At 41.7% G+C, this 14,791-nt stretch overlaps 1 protein-coding gene and 1 non-coding gene across 3 annotated transcripts in view; one reads left to right on the forward strand and one right to left on the reverse strand.

Annotated features, from left to right (window-relative positions):
* The first annotated feature begins 709 nt into the window (after window positions 1-709).
* LOC116983609 lies at window positions 710-850 on the forward strand. The gene has a single exon (XR_004414762.1). It is a non-coding gene; the product is annotated as a U4 spliceosomal RNA (small nuclear RNA).
* Window positions 851-4,156: 3,306 nt separating this feature from the next.
* Window positions 4,157-14,791, reverse strand: part of uba3 (ubiquitin like modifier activating enzyme 3) — a 35,034-nt gene continuing 24,399 nt past the window's right edge. For both annotated transcript variants that reach the window (XM_033036686.1, XM_033036687.1), the window contains 9 exons: window positions 14,281-14,383; window positions 13,992-14,105; window positions 13,846-13,899; window positions 12,000-12,036; window positions 11,824-11,905; window positions 9,557-9,657; window positions 7,753-7,816; window positions 7,605-7,659; window positions 4,157-4,931 (listed from right to left, as the gene is read on the reverse strand). In XM_033036686.1, coding sequence (XP_032892577.1) covers window positions 4,843-4,931; window positions 7,605-7,659; window positions 7,753-7,816; window positions 9,557-9,657; window positions 11,824-11,905; window positions 12,000-12,036; window positions 13,846-13,899; window positions 13,992-14,105; window positions 14,281-14,383 — 699 coding nt within the window. In that variant the 3' untranslated portion in view covers window positions 4,157-4,842. The remainder of the gene's footprint in view (window positions 4,932-7,604; window positions 7,660-7,752; window positions 7,817-9,556; window positions 9,658-11,823; window positions 11,906-11,999; window positions 12,037-13,845; window positions 13,900-13,991; window positions 14,106-14,280; window positions 14,384-14,791) is intronic.

A 14,791-nucleotide genomic window follows, 5' to 3' on the forward strand; every position in this document is an offset into this window, starting at 1 on the left:
GGCAAGGGTGGGGGTGGTTAAAACTGTGTGATTTGTGTAAACAGTATTGAATGTACGTTTAGCCTCCGAGAATGTCGGCCAATTTTTATGTACAGTTCCTGTATCGTATATATTTTTAACTTGAATAAAGTTGATTTTGATTTTTTTTTAAATCATGGTCGGCACAGACATTGTGGGCCGAAGGGCCTGTTCATGTGCTGTGCTCTTTCTTCTATAATTCTGTGACACAAGGATAAAGGGCCCATTGGCTTCCTCTTGCTACAAATCATTTTTGCTGTATTGTAACTGAAATTAATATTAATAACTTTGAGTCTTTTTTTATCAAGCAGAAAAAAATAGGAGGAGCAAATGCTGCGCCTGCACGCAGAACGAAACCTAACTTGCAGCCGGAAATTGCAAGTGAAACAAAGAGCAGTAGGGTTTGCATCTTTGATGTCCCACCCTCTATTCCACTTCAGAGCAACACAGGCATGCAGAGTGATTAACATGCATTGCCCTCCCATAATCCTTTACCTCTTCCACTGTTCTTCTGACAATTGTCCCCCCCTTATTTCGATTTCTAAATCAAACTAACACGATCTCTGGTCTTTAAAATAATAGATCGTGGTAAGAAGAGAAGAAAATGTTTGAAAAGAGTGCAGAGTGGGAGTCACTGCAGCTGCAAAGGTGGTTGGCCAGAAGGAAGTAGGCTCTGAGCAGGGTTGTCGTTAGCTTTGCGCAGTGGCAGTATCGTAGCCGATGAGGTTTACCCGAGGCGCGATTATTGCTTATTGAAAACTTTTCCCAATACCCCGCTATGACGACTTGAAATATAGTCGGCAATGGCAATTTTTGGCGGTCTCTGCGGAGACTTCATTATTAAGTTCAAAAATAGATTATCATTTCTTTGTAATCAATGTATTGCACATGGCTTTATAGTAATAGCTGTATTCATTGGCTACATAGAGCATTTTTTTGTTCTAACGACTGTGACGGTGTTCCACCAAGTAGCGATACAAGGAAGTACACATAGTGTAGGAGGGAACTGCAGAGGCTATGCTGGTGGTTTACACCGAAGTTCGACACGAAATGCTGCAGTAACTCAGCGGGACAGGCAGCATCTCTGGAGAGAAGGAATGGGTGACGATTCAGATCAAGGAAGTACAGGCAGCATATGTGGCCCCTAAGATATCAAAAATCGAATGAGGCCATTTGGCCCATCCAGACTACACTGCCATTCAATCATTCCCGATCTGTTTTTCTCTCTCAACCCCATTCTCTTGCCTTCTCCACATCGCCTTGAACTCTTTTTTTAGTAATAGTAAACCTATCAATCTCCACTTTTAAAATATCCAATGACTTGGCCACCACCGCCGTCTGTGGCAATGAATTCCACAGATTTATCACCCTCTGACTCAAGTAATTGCTCCTCATCTCCTTTCTAAAGCAATGTTTCGTGCCAGGAGTCTTCAGTCTGATTGTTGTAGGGGGAAGAAAGCTAGAGGTGGGGGCAGGTCCAAGCTGGCAAGCGATCAGTATGATGGGGCCCCAACCCAAAACATCACTTATCCCACCATCTTCAGAGATGCTGCCTGGCCCCCTGAGTTATTACCCCAGTGCTTTGTGTCCTTTTTAAGTGATAGGTGGATACTGATTTAATTGGCAGATTATTGAGTCTCTGTCAATTACATTTAATTTGTAATACGTTTTGTGTATGAAGAATGGTCCTATCCTGAAACCTCACCTGTCCATTCCCTCCCCCAGTATTGCCAGACACACTGAGTTAAATCAGCACTTTCGTTTAGTTAAGTTACAGCGCTGAAACAGGCATCCGCACCAACTAGTGATCCCCGCACATTAACACTATCCTACACACATTAGAAGAAATTTTACATTTATACCAAGCCGTACGTCTTTGGAGAATGAGAGGAAACCAAAGATCTCGGAGAAAATCCATGGTGAGAACATACAAAGTGTGCAGACAGCACCCGTAGTCAGGATCGAACACGGGTCTCTGGCGCTGCAAGGCAGTAGCTCCACCGCTACATGGTGTCTTTTTTTGGTAACCAGTTTCCGCAGTTCCTTGTCCCTCCAGCAGTTCGTTTTTGCTCAATGTTCCAGCATCTGCAGTCTTGGTATCTCTTCAATATGTAGCAGTTCTTAAGCTTTTACCTGAAAACTATTGGTACAATGGCCTACTGGCCTTTCAATGTTCAGCGAAGATGTTTAAGTTAAAGATAAAATGTTATCTTGCCTTGCATAGTTTACAATTGAAAGGGAGTATCAGGAATGCAGAGGAACAAGAAGTATTTTTAGATTTGTTTTCAATTATTTAATCTTTATTACAACCTTTATCACAAAGGAAAAGTGCAGATGGTCTGTCGCATTTATGAAAAAACATTCCAATTGAATTGTTTCTTGTATACATCTTTACGAAGATTTTTAATTTACGTTTCAGAGATATATAGCGAGGAAAGGCCTTCGACCCACCGACCAATGATCACCTGTACACTAGTTCTAACCTACACAACAGGGACAATTTACAGAAGCCAATTAACTTACAAGCCTGCGCGTCTTTCAAATGTGGGAGGAAACCAGAGCACCCGAAGGAAACACACAGGGAGAACACACAAACTCTGTAGTCAGGATCGAACGCAGGTCTCTGGCGCTGTAGGACAGCAACTCTACCGCTGCGCCACCGCGTTTCTGAATTTAAAAGTGCTCTTCAACAGAGGTCTACACAAAAACACAAGATTGAAACCAGGCAGACAAACAGTATCTTCAGTCGCACAATTTCAGAATTTCAAAATGTTCTCAAGAGGTCAGTTAGATGAAGTGTTCCACAGAGAAACCTGATGGACAGGCAGCGTGGGAAGGAACCCACTACCGAGACTCAATGCCACTGGTTCTTGGAGGTGGGGAAGTTAAATTGAGAACTCCAAACTTCATCAGTCTGATGAAGGGACCTGACCTGAAACATTGTGTCCATTTCTCTCCACAGATGTTGCCTGACCCACTGAGTTCCTCCAACAGTTTGTTTCTTGTCCAATGTTTGTTTGCTATCCATTCTCCCCTAGTGACATTGCATGTGCATGTATGTACATCAAAAGATCACAGGGTTGTTCATTTCTTTATTTACTTCCCCACATCCTGTGGACGGCTTGATTGTAATCATGTATTGTCTTTCCGCTGACTTGATAGCACATAACAAAAAAGCTTTTCATGGTTCTTTTCTCGACCCGAAACGTCACCCATTTCTTCTCTCCATAGATGCTGTCTCACCCGCTGAGTTTCTCCAACTTGTGGCCACCTTCGATTTTATCCAGCATCTGCAGTTCTTTCTCACACAAAGCTGTTCACTGTACCTCAGTACACGTGACAATGAACTAAACAAAAATTAAAGTAAACTGAAGACAGACACAAAAAGCTGTAGTAACTCAACGGGACAAGCAGCATCTCTGGAGAGAAGGAATGGGTGACATTTTGGGTCGAGACCCTTCTTCAGACCTTGAAACATCACCCATTCCTTGACTACGTAATTTGCACATTCTCCTCGTGACCTGTGTGGGTTTTCTCCGGTTTCCTCTCACATTCCAAAGATGTAGAGTTTTGTAGGCTATTTGACTTGGTACAATAGTCCCTAGTGTCTGAAGGATAGCGTTAGTGTGCAGACATCGCTGGTCTGCGCAGTGGGCCGAAGGGCCTGTTTCCGCACTGCATCTCTAAACTAAACTGAAAGATGCAAAAAATATGACCTCGTTATTTCCTACTCATCTGTATTCAAGCAAATTTGCTGCTTCCAGAGAAAAAGTGCCCCCCAAACTTCTGAAGACCAGTCTGAAGAAGGGTCTCGACCCGAAACGTCACCCATCCCTCCCCTCCAGTGATGATGCCTGACCCGCTGAGTTACTCCAGCATTTTGTGTCTATTTTCACTGAAACTTCATAATGGGTAAATCACATCCCACCCCATCTTTTTACAACATTCGTTTTTCAGGCATGTCACAATTGAGCATAAGGCCATAAAACCTAGGAGCAGAATTAGGCCATTCAGCCCATCAAGTCATTTGATCATGGCTGATCCATTCTTCCTTCTCAACCGCATTCTCCTGCCTTCTCCCCGTAATCTTCGACACCCTCACATTAGATGTTCTCCACACACTTACCGCAAACTCGTGTTTGCAACACCACAGTGTATTATCATTTACTTTATTATAGTATTCACAAACTTTGAGAATAAGTGGCAGGATGAAAGATAATTTACATTTTAGAAACTTAAAAAACATTGAACAATTTCACCTTTGGGGCTTCCCTCCATTGTTCTTGCACAGCATTTAAAAGCACATTGTCGCCAAAAACTTATAACACTAACTGGCCTTTTGTCTGACTTAGTTCCTAAGCCATTGAATAGAAGGTTTAAGAGCATTAATTTAGGTCAAAGTAAATGTAAGTGGCTTTCTTGTTAAGAGTTAACACCCCATGTCAATAAATATATAAAACCTAAACTTGCAAAAAAATTGGCAAAAAGCTGTACACATTTTGAAACAAAATTCATCCCTTGCTTTCTTAATATAAAATAATCTTTGAAACCCAACACTTTGGGGTTACTCTGTGTGAAGTGACCAAGAACAGTAAGTGTCCGTTTCCTATACACAATGTCTCTGCTATAACTTTATGTTCAGCTCATGTCACATTTAAACCATAAGACATAAAATAAACTCTCATTTCTTTACGGGTCTGTGGTGATAATATTGAACATATTCAAACTCAAGTCCATTCGAGTGACACGTTGCACTGATGATGAACAGATCAATTTTTCCTAAACTAACATTTCAACTATTCAAAAATGTTGCAAAAGAAAAAGTCAAGTTGTAAAATGGAGTTTGAAGAGCACTGTTTGCGGTGTCGTTATATCTGCCACTGCCAGCTCCTGTCCATTCGTCAGCCCCAATTCTGCAAAATAACATCATTTCAACTTGGTTAAAACTGGATTCTTCACTAGGGAACAATAACCAAACACATGCAAATGTCTATTGGAAAATGTCAAGTGTTCCTTTGCGATTAATATTCAATGCAGCTTCCATTATCCCATCAATCATTCCCATTGTACATTGTCTGAACAATACTAATAGCTCATGAGAACATATATGGAACAAGCCGTTTGTGGTGTTGAAAAAGACCACTTCAACGATTAGCACCTCCATTATCTGAAGTCAGTCACAGGCTTTGCTTGGATTCGGGAAGAAAAATAGGTTGGAATTTTCAAACATATCGTTGTACTGAAACCGGCCGCCAACTCCCATGACCCTTCCCGCCCACTCTCATTTCATTAACCCACAGGTCACACTTCCCTTCCCAGCTGCCATGGTAGTGGGCAGTCACTAGTGCTGTTGTTGCACAGCTCCAAAAACTGTTCAGAGATGCAGCGTGGAAACAGGCTCTTAGATCCGCTCCATGTCTCACTCTTTCACACTAGTTCTGTGTGATCCCACCATCTCATCCACCCCCTGCACACTCGGGGCAAAACCCTCATGTCTTTGGGATGTGCGAGGTAACTGGAGCACCTGAAGGAAACTCATGCGGGAACGTGCAAACACCACACAGACAGCTCCCGAGGTTAGGATTAAACCCCGAGTTTTGGTGCTCTGAGGCAGCAGCTCTATCCATGTTCCATCACAACCTCCAGTGCGGCCTACGTCCAATTTGCACATTTTCCTTACAATTGTGTGTGTTTCCTCTAGATGCTATGATATGCTCCCGTCTGAGAAATGTGTTGGTAGGTTAAACTGGAGACTGTATATTGCCCCTGGTGTAGGTGGTTGGGAGGTGAATTGTAGTAGATAACGGACGTGTGAGACAGAATTAGGTTTTTTTATAGATACACAGTGTGGAAATGGGCCCTTCAGCCCGAGTCCACGCTGACCAATGATCACCCGTACATTAGTTCTATCCTACAAACCAGGGACAATGTATTCAGAAGCCAATTAACCTTGAAACCTGCAATGTATTCAGAAGCCAATTAACCTTGAAACTCCGGGTGCTCTGGAAACCAGAGCACCCGGAAAAAAACCCATGCGGTCACAGGGAGAACGTGCAAACACCTTTTAGACAGCACCTGAAGTCAGGATTGAACCGGGTCTCTGGTGCTGTAAGGCAGCAGCTCTACCGTTGCATCACTGTGCTGCCCCTTCCAACACTTTCTTCCAAACCAAAACATAGAAAATAGGTGCAGGAGTAGGCCATTCGGCCCTTCGAGCCTGCACCGCCATTCAATATGATCATGGCTGATCATCCAACTCAGTATCCCATCCCTGCCTTCTCTCCATACCCCCTGATCCCTTTAGCCACAAGGGCCACAACTAACTCCCTCTTAAATATAGCCAACGAACTGGCCTCAACTACCTTCTGTGGCAGAAAATTCCACAGATTCACCACTAAATGTGTAAAAAATGATTTTCTCATCTCGGTCCTAAAAGACTCCCCTCTTATCCTTAAACTGTGGCCCCTAGTTCTGGACTTCCCCAACATCAGGAATAATCTTCCTGCATCTAGCCTGTCCAACCCCTTAAGAATTTTGTAAGTTTCTATAAGATCCCCTGGTGAACCTTCTCTGTACTCCCTCTATGGCAAGAATGTCTTTCCTCAGATTAGGAGACCAAAACTGTACGCAATACTCCGGGTGTGGTCTCACCAAGACCCTGTACAACTGCAATAGCACCTCCCTGCTCCTATACTCAAATCCTTTTGCTATGAATGCTAACATACCATTTGCTTTCTTCACTGAGTCCACCTGATGGAAAAATGTGGATGGTAAAAATATATTTGGTCATGGCAGAAAGACTGGGCAGATTCTATTACAATATTCCTAGCCTCCAGTTTTCAAAATCCTGTCTATTACTGCTAAATGGATTTACATCTTTGACTTGATCGAGACTAAATTCTTGCAAGAAACTGAAGATGATTTACAAAAAGTCCCTATGTGCTGGAGTAACTCAATGGGTCAGCAGCATCTCTGTAGAACATGTATAGGTGACGTTTCAGGTCAGGAAATCCTATTGAACGAGTGCAGCGTAGATTCACGAGGTTAATTCCTGGGATGGCAGGACTGTCATATGTTGAAAGAATGGAGCAACTGGGCTTGTGTACACTGGAATTTAGAAAGATGAGAGGGGATCTTATTGAAACGTATAAGATTATTAAGGGATTAGACAATAGGCAATAGGTACAGGAGTAGGCCATTCAGCCCTTCGAGCCATTCAATGTGATCATGGAAGATCATCCACAATCAGCTGGCTCGAGTGGCCTACTCTTGCACCTATTGTCTATTGACCCTTCTTGATCCAAAACATCACCTATCCATGTTCTCCAGAGCTGCTGCCTGACCTGCTGAGTTACTCCAGCACTTTGCGTCTCTTTGAGGGGCAAAATGTACGACAGGCTTCACAAACTGATTCCAAAGGTTTACTTCAGCAAACTAGTAGACTGGTTACACCCAGAGTAGAAGAAAACATCAAGAGCTGAAGGCAGGTGGTTGCAACACTGGTGCACAGCAACTTAAAAAGAACCACAAGACTGTGATGAATAGGAATATTAGATGTACTTGGGAGAACTCTTCCTTTAACTTACCCTTTAAAGTTTTTGATAGATTTGGCCTTGTTCTTTCTTCAATGGATGCTACCGTCTGCAAAAACCAGACCTGATAGTTAGCTTTCAATGTACCCACATTTTTTATTGTTGAGCCATGAATTAATAAATAAGAATTCATATACATAACCTGTAAATAAAGTGTTTTGTTTTTTCCATCCATAGTTGCAGTGATAGCTGGTGACTTCATTTGCCTGTTTAAAACAAAAATGAATATTGATTAATCATTGAGTTTTCACATCCACATTTTCATTGCGGCCAGTAGTGGTCAGCTGGCTTCAGTCCTGGAATCACTGGAATTTACATTTTACTGCTGTGCAAAGTGATGTTAAAGACATGTTGGCCATCAAATTTCTACGGAATGATCATAAGGTCGTAAGGAATAGGAGTAAAATTAGGCCATTCGGCCCGTCAAGTCTACTCTGCCATTCAATTATGGCTGATCTATCTCTCGCTCCTAACCCCCTTCTCCCGACTTCTCCCTGTAGCCTCTGACACCCGTACTAATCAAGAATCTATCTGTCTCTGCCTTTAAAAAATATCCACTGACGGCCTCTACAGCCTTCCGTGACAAAGAAATCCACAGTTTCACCACCCTCTGACTAAATCCTTTATGATTATGTACACTTTAGCAAATAGCAACATTGCAGGAATGTCTTTGAGGAGCAAAACTGGCATTTGTTCTATCAAATGTGTTGTGTCAAATCAAATGCATTCTGACGAAGGGACCCGACCCAAAACGTCACCTATACTTTTTCTCGAGATGCTGCTGAGTTACTCCAGCACTTTGTGCCCACCAATGCGTTGTGTCATTCCAACTCAACTATTATAACGAGTCTGAAGAAAGGTCCAAAACTTCACTGGTCAATTCGCTCCATTAATGTTTATTTATCAATGACCCAACAAATAAGAGAAGGGCTATCACCCCAGGGGGCCACAAGAGTGGCAAAGGGTGCTTGGTTTAAGGACAGCTGCAAACACTTACTGAGTATGACACTAGTGATTGTATAGGTTATTTTTGGAAATAACAACTGAATTTCTGATTTGCAGCAGCTTAACAGGACTGTAAACGCTAAATATAATAAGCAAAAAAATCAATAAATTAATCATCGCAATACAAGTACAAAAAATAACTGAAGTCCGTGGTGCAACTAATGGAAATGTTTACTTGCTGAGGATAGTATTGTGTGGTGTTCAAGAGCCCGATGAATGGTCTTGTGCCTTTCCTCCCTGCAACCAGCAGACATCTTTAACTTTTAGTCCAGGGTGATTTATCATCAAATGTCCCAGATAGAACAATGACATTCTTACTTGTAGCAGCACAACGGAATATGTAAACATAGTACAGGGTGGTCACTGTGGCGCAGCGGTACAGTAGCTGCCTTACAGTGAATGCAGCACCGGAGACCCAGGTTTGATCCCGACTACGGGTGCTGTCTGTACGGAGTTGGTCCGCCCTCCCCGTGACCTGCGTGGGTTTTCTCCAAGATCTTTGGTTTCCTCCCACACTCCAAAGACGTACAGGCTTGTAGGTTAATTGGCTTGGTATAAATGTAAAAATTGTCTTTAGTGTATGTAGGATAGTGTTAATGTGCAGGGATCGCTGGTCAGCATGGACCCAGTGGGCCGAAGGGCCTGTTTCCGTGCTGTATCTCTAAACTAAAAAGTACACTGATACGTACACATAAAAAACAAACAATAACAGAGCAATAATAACAATAATAGTCTATGCAGTTCAGAGCCTATATGAGGCTGTAGTGTTTAATAGCCTAATGGCTGTAGGGAAGAAGCTGTTCCTGAACGTCACAGTTTTCAGGCTTATATCCACACAGTGTGCTTGAATTCGCCAGGGAGCAAGTGCAGCAATATATTAAAAGTAGCCACATACCGACGGCAGTAAGGGGTAAATATTTAAGGAGAACGAGGAAACTTACAATGAAGCACTCTGAGTTAAGTAGTCTAGGAGTTCCTGAAGTTTTGCGGACGGGGGAAACTGTAGATCCTGCGGCACCTGGCTGCAGGCAGGGCAGTTTTCCTTTGAATTTAAGCAACCAGAGAAAAATCAATAGAAGCTTCAGGAGGTTCCTGTTAACAGTTTTGAGTCTTTAAATAGTCGATAAATTGAGAGAAAAAAATCCAATGAAATTGATAAGTACGTTATTTTATTGAATGGATTGTGATTTCATTAAATCATTAGATTCCAATTACTCAAACAGATCGATTTCCTCACCATGAAATATTCATCCCCACAGAAGAGTCATACAGCATGGAAACAGGCCCTTCGGCCTGACTTACCCACACCGACCAACATTCCACATCTACACTGGTCTCACCTACCTGTTTTCTTGGCCCATATTCCGCTAAGCCTATCCTATTCATGTACCTGTCTAAATGTTCCTTACATATTGCGATAGTACCAGCCTCAACTACCTCCTCCAGCAGCTTGTACTATACACCCACCACCCTTTGTGTGAAAAAAGTACCCCTTAGATTCCCATTAAATCGTTCTGCCCTCACCTTAAATCTATATCCTCCGGGTCTCGATTCCCCTACTCTGGGCTAAAAGACTCTGTGTATCCACCCGATCTATTCCTCTCATGAGTTTGTACACCTCCATAAGATCACCCCTCATCCTACTTTGCTCATAGCAATAAACCCCTTGCCTGCTCAAACTCTTCCTGGAGCTCCAGAACAGATTTGGTGTCATCAAGCTGCTGCATTTCGTCACATTGAAAACAAGGGATTGGCAGCTGACGGGAGCATCCAAAGCATAAATTAAACTCTGCATCAGAACTTCCAAGCATACGGGTAGTTTTGGTGCAATGCAATAGTTGTGTTCCTCAGAAACTTTGTTATAGACAATTTACCCCATTGAAACGATTGTTATAATAACGCGTTATTATAACAATCGTTTCAATGGGGTAAATTTGTTCGACTTGCAATAACAAAGTTATTTCCCCGCAAGATTTTCAATAGTTTATTATTGTAACTGCAAGCTACAAATACGAAAGGCTGCATTTAACATTGTTCTTTGGAGTATCATTGCACAAGTGGCCATACAAGGGATTGCTTGTCAATTTCAACGCCTACCTATGGTTAAAGAGACAGCAGATTACTGAAGGAGGTGCACATGGAAACTATTTTTTTGTTCCCTGTACCATTTAAATCCAAGATAGCTATTTACTCCCCTTCTGTCTGTTTCCAAAGTAACGTTTAAATGGTTCTCTAGTTCCTAATCAAAATCACGTTATAACCAATTTGACTCAAATAATCCAGATAATGTTGTAGTTGATCCACCCTTTTGACAAACAGGTTTCTCACCTGATTACTTAGCATGTGACGTTAAGATACTGCTTACGCGACACAGTGGTGCAGTGGCTGAGTTGCTGCCTTACAGAGACCCGGGTTCGATCCTGACTACGTGAGATGTCTATAATGAGTTTGTACATTCACCTGTGACCGCGTGGGTTTTCTCTGGGTGCTTCGGTATCCTCCCACACTCCAAAGTTGCACAGGTTTGTAGGTTAATTGGATTTTATAAAAAATTGTCCCTAGTGTGTAGGATGGTGTTAGTGTATAGGGTGATCACTGGTCAGCGTGGACTCACTCAGTGAGCCGAAGGGCCTGTTTCCATGCTGTTTCTCTAAAGACTAAAGTAGTCTAAAGTCTACTGCCATAATTAAAGGGATGCATCCTAACTATTTCCATGTTTCAAAAGATACTTTGTAGCTATGGGTCAAATATAAACAGTTTTGTACTCAACAGTTTAGCATTATTCTCCGATTTTCCTTGAAGAATCATATGCTCAGTATCCAGCGTTGAAACCAAAAATCTCTCGCTTTCCTTGAATCATGAAACTAGGATTCTCTGAGTTCTGATAGCTTTGGGGTCAGACACTCACTGCACAATAATACTTCCCTGCCCATCATGTTTATTTTGCCTAGTCTGATGAAGTGTCTCGACCCGAAACGTCATCTATTCCTTTTCTCCTGAGATTCTACCTGACCCGCTGAGTTACTCCAGTTTTTTGGTGTCTATCTTATGTTTATTTTGCTGCTCATTATTATTCGCACACTAAAAATACCATTCTCTGCAGTGGTAATTACTAAAAAACGGATTAAAAATAATTACAATCTAGTGGGGGGAAAAGCGATTTTTCTCTATTATTTGCTCTATTATCTTTGAAGTGTTAAAGACACACCTTGCGCTCCGCTTCAAATGTGTACGTATAAAGCCCATCAACATCATTGAAGACCAAGTAGTTATTCAGAGGAATATATGCACTGAAAAATGTAATTTCCATACAATTAGACCTTTATTATAGATGCGGCAAGATTATAAATATAACTGATCAATTGTTTAAAAGTTTAAATTCACCTTGATGCGATTTTGAATACTTCAGTTGCACAAACCGCTAAGGAAGAAAAAAGATCAAATTCAATGCTCATGTGTAGATTAAAAAAACAATATCTTTTACCTGTAAGTGGTCATAAATATCAACAAAATATAATGCTATTCAGTTCCTGCCAGCATTTTCCGAAATAAAAAAGGCCAAGAAAAATTGTCAAATAGCTATTCACCTCCCTAATCTTTTGTTTCCTTCACATTTTACACAAAATTAAAGCTTTTTATAAACTCGTATATCTATATGCATGATTGACACAGAGATGGATGCCAAATATGTGCCAACATGCATATAAATATATTGGCAAGCTAAACTACACATAGTTGAAGTAGGAAAGGAATTAGTGTCTAGATAGTCACACAATGCTGGGCTAACTTAGCGGGTCAGGCAACATCTGTGGAGAAAATGGACAGGTGACGTTTTGGATTGGGACCCTTCTCCATTGTTTATCATCCATACATTCCATTCATTGACTGATCCAGTGTGTAATTGAGGTTCTCATGAACCAAGTATTAGAAATTTAACTGTTGCCATCTGTTGTCTTCCCTTTGTATTGCAAGAATTCAGATATTACAAAAGTTTTTACGAAGAATATGCAAATATTAAAAGATGAGTGCAATAGATGAGTCTCCTTCATGGTCAGAGTGAGGCTAAATGCAAATGGCAGGAACAGCAACTCATACTTCGCTTGGGCAGCTCACAGCCCAGTGGTGTGGTATGACTATTGATTTCTCTCACTTCAGGTAGCCCCGGCATTCCGTCTCTCTCTATCCCTCCCCCACCCAAGTCACACTAGCTTCTCATTTTTCACCCTACAAACAGCTTACGATGGCCTGTTTCTTTTATCATCGTTACTTTTTTGCATATCTTTCATTCATTGTTCTTTATCTCTCCACATCACCATCTATATCTCTCGTTTTCCTTATCCCTAACCAGTCTGTCTCAACCCGAAACGTCACCCATTCCTTCTCTCCAGAGATGCTGCCAGTCCCACTGAGTTACTCAAGCTTTTTGTGTCTATCTTCTAAATAACAGTGCAGTTGACTTAAAATCCTAAATTCTAGGTTTGAATCTAATTTAGGTCGATAAAGTAACCAAGCTCAGTCAATTATAAAAGTAGAATAAATTTTACAAGTCAGTGACCAAATTGATGTTGAATAGGAAAATGTTAAAGAAGGAACTGCAGATGCTGGAAAAATCGAAGGTAGTCACAAATGATGGAGAAACTCAGCGGGTGAGGCAGCATCTATGGAGCGAAGGAATAGGTGACGTTTCGGGTCGAGATCCTTCTTCAGACTGATGTGGGGGTGGGAAGAAGAAAGGAAGAAGCGAAGAGTGGGCTGTGGGAGAGCTGGGAAGGGGAGGGGAAAGAGGGAGAAAGCAAGGACTACCTGAAATTGGAGAAGTCAATGTTCATACCGCTGGGGTGTAAGCTACCCAAGCGAAATATGAGGTGCTGCTCCACCAATTTACGGTGGGGCTCACTCTGGCCATGGAGGAGGCCCAGGACAGAAAGGTAGGATTCGGAATGTGAGGGGGAGTTGAAGTGCTGAGCCACCAGGAGATCAGGAAAATGATCAGTTCCACATCAGAATAAATTGCGTACATGAGACTATGAAATAATTAGTAGAAATAGAACATGACTGACTACTATCTATACTTAGTTGCAACTAAAATTTGCAGCTGGTGAGATTCTGCACTTTACCTGCTTCAGATGGCTTCCGTTACGTTATCTCTAGTTTGAAACCTAACTTTACAAAGTGGGAGCAAACATATGGAAAGTCTCAGCTTTAAATATTCCTTCACTATTAACGGTACCTGCAATTACAGCATTGGTGGATGCCACTGCAGGGATAATTCTCTTCACCACACCTAGAACAAATGAAAAGGTCTCAGAAACCTGCATCTAATTTACCCCGAGGCAAATGTGCAAACCGTCTGCGTCCAGGTTTAATGAGATTCACCTTGTGTTAGCCTGTACGTGATGCCGGTAATGTTGAACTGTGCAGCTCTTTCTTTCGATTTCTGAAAAACCCACTGGATGTGCTCTGGATCATCACCGTCTAGGCCAATGCCCTCTGTAGGAACAATAAGGTATTTCAGGAGGTACGGAGAATGTACAAACTCCATACAGCCATTCGAACCCGGGTCTCTGGCACTGTGAGGCAGCAGCTCTACCACTGTGCCACCATGCCCTGCGTTGTGTTAAACCGTTTTCAATGAAAATTCCAAAACAGACTTAGCTAAATTTACCTCCAAAAGGGTTTTCTTTGGGCCACAGTAAGATTCTGACATATTCAATACAGTGCTCTGGTAGCCTGGGCATAGAAGCAATGGTACACATCGGAAAGTTTATCTGGAAAAGTAACAAGAGGTTGCAATATTATACCATGCCGTCAAGAACCCTACACACACAAAAAGGGAAAATGAAAATACGGCCAAAACATGATGAGCTACAATCTTTTCAAATAGCAGACCAGATTTAAAGGGGATGCATGGCATACCTCTCTTTCAATTCCTTATGTTATTCATTTGTTAAAATTTTAACACATGCAGAAAAAAATCTAGATATTCTGTTAGTTGACAAGGAGCTAAATAATTTAATTTAAAATATACAACAAACACAAATACATAGAAATCCTAGTAAAGACTTCCACACTTTAAAAACACCAGTGAGGGGAATGCTGAGATTAAAGAAAATTAAGTTGAAAGTTTCGCACACACTACCAGTGATCACAAGTATAGTAATGCTGTCTTTTTCCCA

Source organism: Amblyraja radiata, chromosome 18 (genome assembly GCF_010909765.2).
Source record: "Amblyraja radiata isolate CabotCenter1 chromosome 18, sAmbRad1.1.pri, whole genome shotgun sequence".
Taxonomy (NCBI): Eukaryota; Metazoa; Chordata; class Chondrichthyes; order Rajiformes; family Rajidae; genus Amblyraja; species Amblyraja radiata.